The following is a 13,427-nucleotide window of genomic DNA, read 5'->3' as shown; positions in this document are numbered from 1 at the left end:
TTCTTGGCAACAAGAGCACACTGTTGACTTATATCCAGCTTCTCGTCCACTGTAACCCCTAGGTCCTATTCTGCAGAACTGCTGCCGAGCCATTCGGTCCCTAGTCTGTAGCGGTGCATGGGATTCTTCCGTCCTAAGTGCAGGACTCTGCACTTGTCCTTGTTGAACCTCATCAGATTTCTTTTGGCCCAATCCTCTAATTTGTCTAGGTCCCTCTGTATCCTATCCCTACCCTCCAACATATCTACCTCTCCTCCCAGTTTAGTGTCATCTGCAAACTTGCTGAGGGTGCAATCCATATCCTCCAGATCATTAAAAAAGATATTGAACAAAACCGGCCCCAGGACCGACCCTTGGGGCACTCCACTTGATACCGGCTGCCAACTAGATATGGAGCCATTGATCACTACCCGTTGAGCCCAACAATCTAGCCAGCTTTCTATCCACTTTATCGTCCATTCATCCAGCCCATGCTTCTTTAACTTGCTGGCAAGAATACTGTGGGAGACGGTGTCAAAAGCTCTGCTAAAGTCAAGGAACAACACGTCCACTGCTTTCCCCTTATCCACAGAGCCAGTTATCTCATCATAGAAGGCAATTAGATTAGTCAGGCAGGACTTGCCCTTGGTGAATCCATGCTGAGTGTTCCCGATCACTTTCCTCTCCTCTAAGTGCTTCAGAAGTGATTCCTTGAGGACCTGCTCCATGATTTTTCCAGGGACTGAGGTGAGGCTGACTGGCCTGTAGTTCCCAGGATCCTCCTTCTTCCCTTTTTTGAAGATGGGCCCTACATTAGCCTTTTTCCAGTCGTCTGGGATATTTCCCGATTGCCATGAGTTTTCAAAGATAATGGCCAATGGCTCTGCCGTCACATCCACCAACTCCTTTAGCACTCTCGGATGCAGCGCATCTGGCCCCATGGACTTGTGCTCATCCAGCTTTTCTAAATAGTCTTGAACCATTTCTTTCTCCACAGAGTGCTGGTCACCTCCTCCCCATGCTCTCCTGGACTCCTTTCCCCCTCATGTTACTCTCCCAGGGGATCCTGCCCATCAGTTCCCTGAGGGAGTCAAAGTCTGCTTTTCTGAAGTCCAGGGTCCGTATTCTGCTGCTCTCCTTTCTTCCCTGTGTCAGGATCCTGAACTCGACCATCTCATGGTCACTGCCTCCCAGGTTCCCATCCACTTTTGCTTCCCCTACTAATTCTTCCCAGTTTGTGAGCAGCAGGTCAAGAAGAGCTCTGCCCCTAGTTGGTTCCTCCAGCACTTGCACCAGGAAAGTGTCCCCTACACTTTTCAAAAACTTCCTAGATTGTCTGTGCACCGCTCTATTGCTCTCCCAGGAGATATCAATGTGATTGAAGTCGCCCATGAGAACCAGGGCCTACAATCTAGTAACTTCCGTGAGTTGCCGGAAGAAAGCCTCGTCCACCTCATCCCCCTGGTCCGGTGGTCTATAGCAGACTCCCACCACGACATCACCCTTGTTGCTCATGCTTCTAAACTTAATCCAGAGACACTCAGGTTTTTCTGCAGTTTCATACCGGAGCTCTGAGCAGTCATACTGCTCTCTTACGTACAGTGCAACTCCCCCACCTTTTCTGCCCTGCCTGTCTTTCCTGAACAGTTTATATCCATCCATGACAGTCTCCAGTCATGTGAGTTATCCCACCAAGTCTCTGTTATTCCAATCACATCATAATTCCTTGACTGTGCCAGGACTTCCAGTTCTCCCTGCTTGTTTCCCAGGCTTCGCGCATTTGTGTATAGGCACTTGAGATAACTTGCTGTTTGTCCTGCTTTCTTAGTATGAGGCAGGAGCCGTCCCCTTTTGCGTTCTCCTGCTCGTGCTTCCTCCCGGTATCCCACGTCCCCACTTACCTCCGGGCTTTGGTCTCCTTCCCCCGGTGAACCTAGTTTGAAGCCCTCCTCACTAGGTTAGCCAGCCTGCTTGCGAAGATGCTCTCCCCTCTCTTCATTAGGTGGAGCCCGTCTCTTCCTAACACTCCTCCTTCTTGGAACACCATCCCATGGACAAAGAATCCAAAGCCTTCTCTCCGACACCACCTGCGTAGCCATTCGTTGACTTCCACGATTCAACGGTCTCTGCCCAGGCCTTTCCCTTCCACGGGGAGGATGGACGAGAACACCACTTGCGCCTCAAACTCCTTTATCCTTCTTCCCAGAGCCATGTAGTCTGCAGTGATCCACTCAAGGTCATTCTTGGCAGTATCATTGGTGGCCACGTGGAGAAGCAGGAAGGGGTAGCGATCCGAGGGCTTGATGAGTCTCGGCAGTCTCTCTGTCACATCGTGAATCCTAGCTCCTGGCAAGCAGCAGACTTCTCGGTTTTCCCGGTCAGGGGGGCAGATAGATGACAGGCTTGACAAAGCCATGGCTGGGATGATTTAGTTGGGGATTGGTCCTGCTTTGAGCAGGGGGTTGGACTAGATGACCTCCTGAGGTCCCTTCCAACCCTGATATTCTATGATTCTATGACTCAGTCCCCCTGAGGACAGAGTCCCCGACCACCACCACCCACCGCCTCCTCTTGGGAGCGATGGTCGTGGAACCCCCATCCCTGGGACAGTGCATCTCATGCCTTCCAATCGGTGGAGTCTCCTTCTGCTCCCTTCCCTCGGATGTATCATCTGGTCCACTCTCCGCATTAGTACCTGTGGAGAGAACATGAAAATGGTTGCTTACCTGTATCTGCGTTGCCTGGTACATGGACGCTCCCCTTTCTTCTTTTGGAGGTCACGTGCTGCCAAATTTCTTCCCCATCCTCCTGTCCCCGCTGCGCAGCCTTCTCTGAATCTTCAGAACGTTGTGCCCTTAGAAGCATTTCCTGACGTCTGTCCAGGAAATCTTCCGTTTCTCTTATGCAACGCAGGGTCGATACCTGTTGCTGCAGACCTTGAACCTTCTCTTCCAATATGGAGACCAGCTTGCACTTTGTACAGACAAAGTCGCTTCTGTCCTGTGGAAGAAAGACAAACGTGGCACATCCAATGCAGGTCACAACAGCTGAACACTCCCCATCCATGTTACCTTCCTTCTACGAGCTTCCTCAGGAGTTGTAGTAACTACTCAGAGAAGCCGGCAAGATGTAAGCCTCAGTGGGCTCTCCCCGGACGAACTCCCAGGCAAACTCCCTCTGTTAGCTGCTCTGCTGGTCGCTGGTTCGCAGCTGACTGGCTTTTTATAACAGTCAGGCCCACTCAAGGCTCACCTGGAACAAAGCACGCCCAATTTACACTTTTCAAACAAACAACCAATCAAGCACATGGTCAAACTGTCCCCAGAACAGACACTCAGATACTCACCAATACAGCCTCCCTAATGCAGCCCTTACCGTACCTCCTCTCAGGCAGATCCCAGGCAAACTCCTTCTGTTAGCCTCTCTGCTGTTCGCCACTCAGCTGGTTCGCATGTCAGGTGACAGTCCCAAGGGGGTCTCTTTGACCGAACCCGTCACACCCCTTTCCTGTGGGAGTTTTGCTAATGGCCCAGCTGCCCTTTAGCTAATGTATGGGGATGGGATTGGCTGCTGTCCTGGAACCCCAAAGTGTCACCTGACCTGGCTGTGGGAAGTGTGTCATTGACTGGAACTGACTGTGCAGAACAGGGGTCCCTTCAGGACAGCTGAGAGGTTAAGGCCAGGTCGATGTATACCTCTGCTTTAACCCAGGTGATACTGCCCCATGTCTCAGGGGAGCAGGGAGGCTAAATGCATCGATGCTTGGCAGGCACTTTGAGCTCCTCAGAGGAAGGGCATTGGGAAAGGGCAAAGTGTTATGAGATCTTTTTGATACAACCTTCATTCCCCCCTGCAGCTACAGGGAGATGTGCAAAAGCTGGGAAATCAGAGGCCTGTACGTTTGGTAGAGCGGGCCTGATTCTAGGGATCACTGCCTGGCTCTGCAGACTTACCAGCACTAGGAGGGCTTTGGGCATCCTGGGTGTGGTGTCCTGTGCTGGCTGGCGGCACCTTGCCATGGTCTGCTATGGCCAGACATAAGCACATTTCAGTTCTGGGGTCGTCTGAGCATCAGGGCTGGAGTAACCCGGGAAGTATTTGGACATAGAGTTGTTTGTATTAACTGTAAACTTTCTGATGGGAGTGTGTGTGTGGGGGGGGGGGGATGTTGAGGGGTTGTGTATTCGTGGGGGTGGGGAAGTGTGTGTGTTAAGGGGGAACTTAGGGGTGTGTTTGGGGGGGGTCTGTATGGGAGGATATAGGGAGTATTGGGGTGGCAGCTCCTGGCCCCTGCACTTGTCTCTGTTCTGAACTCTGTCCCGACTGTGCCATCATACTCCTTTTCCCCAGGCCCCGGCCAAGTCTCCCCATTAGATGTTACAGAGCGGGCGTGAGTGATGGTGGCAGAGCGCACAGAGCTGAATTCCCTCCTGCACTGAATGGGGACCACACGCAGCCCAGTACTGACTGCCAGGCTGGAGGCCTGTCGCAGACAATACGGTCCCTTCTGTGACAAGTGCCTGAGCATCACATTGCAGCAGGTGGGGCCAGCCCAGGGTGGAGCAGCCCTCTCCTGGCTCGGATGGTGCTGTGGGGAGAGGGGCTAATGCCTTAATATCCTCGCTAGCCCTTTGGCTTCTCCCCTTTGGCACCGAGCACATCTGTTGGCTCCTCCAAAATCAAAAGCTGTAGTGGCTGAAATGGGCCAGATCCAGCCCGGGGGGTGCCCCTCCATCCTCACTGCAGCTTACTGCATCCTCACTGCCCCCAGGAGTGGTCTCTCCAGTGCATGGCGCTGTCTGCTGGGGAGAAGCGGGAGGTGCTCTGGCATCTGGGCTTGGCATGTCCTGCACTGATGCCTAGTGAGGGGGTCAGCTATGTGGCAGCCAGAGAGGGGTGCTTGTCATGGCTGCTTCTCCCTGAGTGCAGGATGGGTGGCTACTCCTCCATCATGCTCTGGCTGAGATTTCCATCGCTGCCATGGGGATCTGGACTGGACACAACATTCCCAGGGCCCGCGGGCTGCTTTGAAGATCACAGCCTGTCCAGCACTGGTGAGCCGAGTGTGCACAGGGTGGGTTGTGACGGACTGGATTGTGGGTGCCAGCATCACACACCCCAGCAATGGAGGCTCTTCCTCGCTCCCCCATGCATTCTCTCTGGCTCTAAATCTCCCATCCATAAACCTTTGCCCAGACAGTGGGTCACTCGGACGGGGTGAGGGTCCATCACATCAAGTTGGTCACCTGTGAGCCTGGAAATCTGAGCTTGTGGGGAGTGAGGGGATGGGCTAGGAGAGAGGACAGCTATAAGCACAGCAAGGCAGTGTAATCTAGTGGTGTGAGCACTGGCCTGGCTGCCCAGAGCTCGTGGGTTCTAGCCTTGGCTCTGATGTGGCCTTGGACAAACTGCTTCCTCTCTGTAGGACAGGGCTCGTGATCCCTACTCAGCCCCAGGGGTGGTTGGGCAGAAGGCTGGCAAGCCTGTGCTGAGATCTGTCTGGGTAAAAGTCCCTCTGATTTATTAAAATGCTCTGGATCCAGATCAGCACCTGAACAGTCTCTGTGTCCCTTACTGCCGTGAAAGGTGCTCTGGGCAATGGCACCCGAGGTCACCTCTCTCCTGAGGCGCCCTGGGTCCTCTGCTTAGGTGCTGCATCATAGCTCAGAGAACCCACCCTGCTCGGAGCAATGAGGCTGGACGGCTCTGGCCCTGCTTGACTGCTCTTTGTCTGTCTCCTTGCCTTGTGTTTCAGAGAGAACTGAAGGAGCAGCTCCAGGCACTGCAGGACAGCGAGTGCGGCCACACTGAGGCCCTGCACCTGCTCAAACGCCAGCTAGCCGAGACCAAGGTAACTGACTCAGGTGCAGAGCCCCCACTGGTTGGGGGGTGGATCATGACCGCCCAGCTGTGGCCTGTGGAGATGAAGGTCTCAGTGAGCTTGGGTGTCTCAGACTGGGAGGAGCTGCAGTCCATGGATGGGGCGACAGACCTTTCACAGCCTCATTCTCCCCAACCCTCGCCGTATCCAATCCCCGTTGGCCTCCAGAAAAAAGCCCAGCTCCCTCCAAACCGGGAGGCTTGTGTAGCGGTGGCTGTGGTGTGTACTCCCAGGAACTGCAGACTAGAGGTTCTAGTCAATGGGATGGTGGTGCCTAAATACCTTTACCTGGTCCCTAGAGACCGAGCAGACCTGTTAGGTCCCATCGGCTGCCCGACTCAGGCCTGTTCCTATCGGACCATTTTCTCATGCTGCAGTTGCCTTGTTCCCGGTGTCCCAGCGGTAGGACCTTCCCTTGGGCCGGTGACGCCACAGCCCAGCGGGCCATGACAAATCTAGACAGCCACCTGCTGTGGTCGGGCATCACTGCCCCAGGCTGCCGTGGCCTGAGGTGTGCCCGGGCCGGGGGCAGCTCGGGAGGGCAGCCAGAGGTTTTGCATCAAGTGCGGACGCAGCAGAGGTTTGCTCTTCCCTGGCCTGCCTGGGCTCCTGGTGCCGTCTGTGCCTCGCAGTCCAGAGGAAAGCACCCTTGTTACCTCCCATTGAGCACCTCTCATGGATCCCTTTTGTGTGTTACAGGAGACCCTCGAGGCCCTGGCTGAGATCAGGGCCCCATGGTGCTAGGGGCTGCCCCAAAAAGCTTAGGCCAGCTCCACAATTCTAGTTTGGGACCTACCTCTATCTGAAATCAGTAGAGGTGAGGAGCCTAAATGCTGGTGTGGCTCTGACTTTGCTGTGTAAGCAATTGAGGCAGACAGCGGGTGGGAGAAGGGGGGTGCTATGACCCCATGTACATATGGGGAGTCAAGGCCCGGAAAGATTAATGGCAGAGGATCATGTGCCCCCACCCAGCAGCTCCTCTTCTTCTCAGGGTGATGTCGTGGTGGGAGTCTGCTAGAGACCACCGGACCAGGGGGATGAGGTGGACGAGGCTTTCTTACGGCAACTAACAGAAGTTACTAGATCACAGGCCCTGGTTCTCATGGGAGACTTCAATCACCCTGATATCTGCTGGGAGAGCAATACAGCAGTGCACAGACAATCCAGGAAGTTTTTGGAAAGTGTAGGGGATGCTTTCCTGGTGCAAGTGCTGGAGGAACCAACTAGGTGCAGAGCTCTTCTTAACCTGCTGCTCACAAACCAGGAAGAATTAGTAGGGGAAGCAAAAGTGGATGGGAACCTGGGAGGCAGTGACCATAAGATGGTCAAGTTCAGGATCCTGACACAAGGAAGAAAGGAGAGCAGCAGAATACAGACCCTGGACTTCAGAAAAGCAGACTTTGACTCCCTCAGGGAACTGATGGGCAGGATCCCCTGGGAGAGTAACATGAGGGGGAAAGGAGTGCAGGAGAGCTGGCTGTATTTTAAAGAATCCTTATTGAGGATACAGGGACAAACCATCCCGATGTGCAGAAAGAATAGTAAATATGGCAGGCGACCAGCTTGGCTTCACAGTGAAATCCTTGCTGATTTTAAACACAAAAAAGAAGCTTGCAAGAAGTGGAAGTTTGGACAAATGACCAGGGAAGAGTATAAAAATATTGCTCGGGCATGCAGGAGTGAAATCAGGAAGGAAAAAAATCACACCTGGAGTTGCAGCTAGCAAGAGATGTTAAGAGTAACAAGAAGGGTTTCTTCAGGTATGTTAGCAACAACAAGAAAGTCAAGAAAAGTGTGGGCCCCTTACTGAATGAGGGAGGCAACCTAGTGACAGAGGATGTGGAAAAAGCTAATGTACTCAATTAAATGTATTCAATGCTTTTTTTGCCTCTGATTTCACGAACAAGGTCAGCTCCCAGACTACTGCACTGAGCAGCACAGCATGGGGAGGAGGTGACCAGCCCTCTGTGGAGAAAGAAGTGGTTCGGGACTATTTAGAAAAGCTGGACAAGCACAAGTCCATGGGGCCGGATGCGCTGCATCCGAGACTGTTAAAGGAGTTGGCGGATGTGATTGCAGAGCCATTGGCCATTATCTTTGAAAACTCATGGCAATCGGGGGTGGTCCCAGAACACTGGAAAAAGGCTAATGTAGTGCCCATCTTTAAAAAAGGGAAGGAGGAGGATCCTGGGAACTACAGGCCAGTCAGCCTCACCTCAGTGCCTGGAAAAATCATGGAGCAGGTCCTCAAGGAATCAATTCTGAAGCACTTAGAGGAGAGGAAAGTGATCAGGAACAGTCAGCATGGATTCACCAAGGGCAAGTCATGCCTGACTAATCTAATTGCCTTCTATGATGAGATAACTGGCTCTGTGGATGAGGGGAAAGCAGTGGACGTGTTGTTCCTTGACTTTAGCAAAGTTTTTGACACAGTCTCCCACAGTATTCTTGCCAGCAAATTAAAGAACTATGGGCTGGATGAATGGACTATAAGGTGGATAGAAAGCTGACTTAGATTGTCGGGCTCAACGGGTAGTGGTCAATGGCTCCATGTCTAGTTGGCAGCCGGTATCAAGTGGAGTGCCCCAAGGGTTGGTCCTGGGGCCGGTTTTGTTCAATATCTTCATAAATGATCTGGAGGATGGTGTGGATTGCACTCTCAGCAAATTTGCGGATGATACTAAACTGGGAGGAGTGGTAGATACGCTGGAGGGCAGGGATAGGATACAGAGGGACCTAGACAAATTGGAGGATTGGGCCAAAAGAAATCTGATGAGGTTCAATAAGGATAAGTGCAGGGTCCTGCACTTAGGACGGAAGAACCCAATGCACAGCTACAGACTAGGGACCGAATGGCTAGGCAGCAGTTCTGCAGAAAAGGACCTGGGGTGACAGTGGACGAGAAGCTGGATATGAGTCAGCAGTGTGCCCTTGTTGCCAAGAAGGCCAATGGCATTTTGGGATGTATAAGTAGGGGCATAGCGAGCAGATCGAGGGACGTGATCGTCGCCCTCTATTCAACATTGGTGAGGCCTCATCTGGAGTAGTGTGTCCAGTTTTGGGCCCCACACTATAAGAAGGATGTGGATAAATTGGAGAGAGTCCAGTGAAGGCCAACAAAAATGATTAGGGGTCTGGAACACATGACTTATGAGGAGAGGCTGAGGGAACTGGGATTGTTTAGTCTGCAGAAGAGAAGAATGAGGGGGGATTTGATAGCTGCTTTCAACTACCTGAGAGGTGGTTCCAGAGAGGATGGTTCTAGACTATTCTCAGTGGTAGAAGAGGACAGGACAAGGAGTAATGGTCTCAAGTTGCAGTGGGGGAGGTTTAGGTTGGATATTAGGAAAAACTTTTTCACTAGGAGGGTGGTGAAACACTGGAATGCGTTACCTAGGGAGGTGGTAGAATCTCCTTCCTTAGAAGTTTTTAAGGTCAGGCTTGACAAAGCCCTGGCTGGGATGGTTTAGTTGGGGATTGGTCCTGCTTTGAGCAGGGGGTTGGACTAGATGACCTCCTGAGGTCCCTTCCAACCCTGATATTCTATGATTCTATGAACTGTAAATTACCGTTAGATGATGGGAGGTCAGCAGAACTGGGATTGTTGCTGAGACAGGACAGTGTAATGTGCCATGATATTTTTTTTATACAAAGGCCTGCACCAGAGAGGAAATTAAAATGGAATGTGTGGTTTAAATCAGATCATTTGGAGATATTCTGAATTCAGAGAATTATGCCATCCAATATCCCATTTCAGATATTCAGTTTCCTTTGCTTAAAATTACCCTATCAAGATAAAAAAAATCATATTTAAAAAGATGATTTTTGCAGGGCTGCCCTAAAATCCCTCAGATTGTGGAAGCGGAAAGAACTGTAAACCTTGGATTTACTTTTCACTGATTGTACAATCTAGCCTTCACATTTTGTACTGCAAGGAGACTTGTCAATTTCATTTTGTTTCTAGTCAGTTTCATTTCTTGTTTCTGATCTTGTTTCCTTCCCTAAATTCCAGGACAGTTTGGTATTGCCAGACCCCTGCTTCCTAAAATCATGAGCCAGGCCCTAAAAATGCATGATAGACTTACAATTCCTGAAATGAAATAAACTATTAATAAATACTTATTATAAAATTGTAAACAATAATAAATAACACTGAGGTACTTTTTCTTTTGCTTTCTGTTTCTTGAACCTTTAGGGGTCCCCTTTTTAAGCTTTTCTAATAAACCAGGAGGACTAGAAACTTAGGGCTTGATCCCCAAAGGTACTTAGCCACCTAAGTCCAGTTTCTAGGTGCCACTCTGGGATCACAGAACTCCCCTTGGCTACCACCTAACTCTGTAGGGTAAACTCACTTACGTTTCTGCAGCAAAAGTTCCTTAGGTGCCAATGTTTCTGCCTCCAACCATGCACACTGCTGGACATCTAGGGGCTGATCTTCCATCCGAGCTCCAGAGAACTTCATGAACTGGGGGAAGATAGGCATTCGGCCACCCAACTCTTCTGAGGGGCCTGCTCTGGTAGGCATGCTCAGAGGCCGCCTAACTTCCGATAAGGTGGTGGAAGATGTCCCTTTAACCCAGTGGTTGGGGCACTTACCTGGGATGTGGGAGACCCTCAGTTCAAGTACTCCCTATGTCTAATGAGGAGAAGGGATTTAAACAGAGATCTGATCCCTTTCACTTGTGTGTGCAAACTATTGGACTATAAAGGAAGAGATAGGTATAGTTAGGAAGAGACAGGTGTTAGTTATGGGGGATTCGATCATTAGAAACACAGATAGCTGGGTTTGCGATGAGCAGGAGAACCGCAGGGTGACTTGCCTCCCTGGTGTGAAGGTTGCAGATCTCTCAAGACATCTAGATAGACTTCTGTGTAATGCTCGGGAGGAGCCGGTGGTTGTTGTACATGTAGGTACCAATGACATAGGGAAGGATAGGAGAGAGGTCCTGGGGACCGAATTTAGGCTGGTGTAGGTAAGAGATTGAAGTCCAGGACCTCCATGGTAGCATTCTCTGAAATGCTTCCAGTTCCACGTGCAGGGCCAGGTGGAACTGCAGGGTCTCAATGCGTGAATGAGACGATGGTGTAGGGAGGAGGGGTTTAGATTTATTAGGAACTGGGTAGACTTTTGGGAAAGGGGGAACCTATACAGGAAGGATAGGCTCCACCTAAACCGAAATGGAACCAGATTGCTGGCACTTCACTTTAAAAAGGTTGTAGAACAGTTTTTAAACTAAGGGCTGCGGGAAAGCTGACAGGTGCGGAAGAGCATGTGGTTCGGACAGAAACACCTCTTAGGGGAGGATCGATTAATGGAGATTCTAGTAAGGAGGAGAGGATGAAAGATGATAAAATACAGGTAGGATCTGATGAGAAACAGTCAAATCATAGAATCATAGATGAAAAAGAGTCTCATTCAATTACATCATGTAATGGCAGACAGCAAAAAGTTTCCATTTTTTAAAGTGCTTGTACACAAATGCTAGAAGTTTAAATAATAAGATGGGTGAACTAGAGTGTGTTGTGTTAAAGGAGGATATTGACATAATAGGTATCACAGAAACCTGGTGAGTGAGGACAATCAACGGGACAATTATTCCAGGGTACAAAATATATCGGAAGGACAGAACAGGTCGTTGGGGGGGGGGGGCGCGGGGGGAGTGGCACTATCTGTGAAAGAAAATGTAGAATCAAATGAAATAAAAATCTTAAATGAATCCACATGTTCCACAGAATCTCTATAGATAGTAATGCCATGCTCTAATAATAAGAATATAGCAGTAGAGATATGTTACTGACCACCCTGACCAGGATGGTGATAATGACTGTGAAATGCTCAGGGAGATTAGAGAGGCTATTAAAATAAAAAACCTCAATAATAATGGGGGATTTCAACTATCCCATATTGACTGGGTACATGTCACCTCAGGATGGGATGAAGAGATAAAGTTTCTTGACACCTTAAATGACTGCTTCTTGGAGCAGCTAGTCTTCGAACCCACAAGAGGAGAGGCAATTCTTGATTTTGTTCAATATCTTCATTAATAATCTGGAGGATGGCGTGGATTGCACCCTCAGCAAGTTTGCAGATGACACTAAACTGGAAGGAGAGGTAGATACACTGGAGGGTAGGGATAGGATACAGAGGAACGTAGACACATTAGAGGATTGGGCCAAAAGAAATCTGATGAGGTTCAACAAGGACAAGTGCAGAGTCCTGCACTTAGGATGGAAGAATCTCATGCCCTGCTACAGACTACGGACCGAATGGCTAGGCAGCAGTTCTGCAGAAAAGGACCTAGGGGTTACAGTGGACGAGAAGCTGGATATGAGTCAACAGTGTGCCCTTGTTACCAAGAAGGCTAACAGCATTTTGAGCTGTATAAGTAGGAGCATTGCCAGCAGATCGAGGGACGTGATCATTTCCCTCTATCTGGCATTGGTGATGCCTCATCTGGAGTCCTGTGTCCAGTTTTGGGCCCCACTCTACAAGAAGGATGTGGACAAATTGGAGAGAGTCCAGCAGAGGGCAACAAAAATGATGAGGGGACTGGAACACATGAGTTATGAGGAGAGGCTGAGGGAACTGGGATTGTTTAGTCTGTGGAAGAGAAGAATGAGGGGGGATTTGATAACTGCTTTCAACTACCTGAAAGGGGGTTCCAAAGAGGATGGATCTAGACTGTTCTCAGTGGTAGCAGATGACAGAACGAGGAGTAATGGTCTCAAGTTGCAGTGGGGGAAGTTTAGGTTGGATATTAGGAAAAACTTTTTCACTAGGAGGGTGGTGAAGCAATGGAATGCGTTACCTAGGGAGGTGGTGGAATCTCCTTCCTTTGAGGTTTTTAAGGTCAGGCTTGACAAAGCCCTGGCTGGGATGATTTAGATGAGGCTTGGTCCTGCTTTGAGCAGGGGGTTGGACTAGATGACCTCCTGAGGTCCCTTCCAACCCTGATATTCTATGATTTAGGCCTAAGTGGAGAACAGGATCTGGTTCAAGTGGTGAATATAGCTGGACAGCTTGGTAATAGTGACTGTAACATAATTAAATTTAAAATCCTTGTGGCGGTAAAAACACCAGAGCAGCACAGCACTGTAGCATTTAATTTCAGAAAGGGGAGCTACACAAAAATGAGGAAGCTAGTTAAACAGAAATTAAAAGGTATGGCACCAAAAGTGAAATCCCTGAAAGCTGCATGGAAAATTTTTAAACACACCATGATAGAGGCTCAACTTAAGTGTATACCCCAAATTAAAAAAACATAGAGAACCAAAAAAGTGCCACCATGGCTAAACAACAAAGTAAAAGAAACAGTGAGAGGCAAAAAGGCATCCTTTAAAAGTGGAAGTTAAATCCTAGTGAGGAAAATAGAAAGGAGCATAAACACTGGCAAATGAAGTGTAAAAATACAATTCGGAAGGCCAAAAAAGAATTTGAAGGACAGCTAGCCAAAGACTCAGAAAGTAATAGCAAATTTTTTTGAAGTACATCAGAAGCAGGAAGCCTGCTAAACAGTTAGTGGGGCCACTGGACGATTGAGATGTTTTAGCAGGACGCTCAAGGATG

The 13,427-nt window shown here is 49.7% G+C and overlaps 1 protein-coding gene across 2 annotated transcripts in view; it reads left to right on the top strand.

Moving 5' to 3' along the window:
* TRIM62 (tripartite motif containing 62) overlaps nucleotides 1-13,427 on the top strand; it is a 45,111-nt gene that overhangs the window by 15,058 nt on the left and 16,626 nt on the right. For both annotated transcript variants that reach the window (XM_084651951.1, XM_084651952.1), the window contains exon 2: nucleotides 5,735-5,830. In XM_084651951.1, the coding sequence (XP_084508077.1) occupies nucleotides 5,735-5,830 (96 nt within the window). The remainder of the gene's footprint in view (nucleotides 1-5,734; nucleotides 5,831-13,427) is intronic.

This window comes from Lepidochelys olivacea, assembly GCF_965140295.1.
Source record: "Lepidochelys olivacea isolate rLepOli2 genome assembly, chromosome: 18".
In the NCBI taxonomy this organism is placed as follows: Eukaryota; Metazoa; Chordata; order Testudines; family Cheloniidae; genus Lepidochelys; species Lepidochelys olivacea.
Note: the sequence above shows the minus strand (reverse complement) of the source record. Positions and strands in the feature narration are given on the sequence as shown.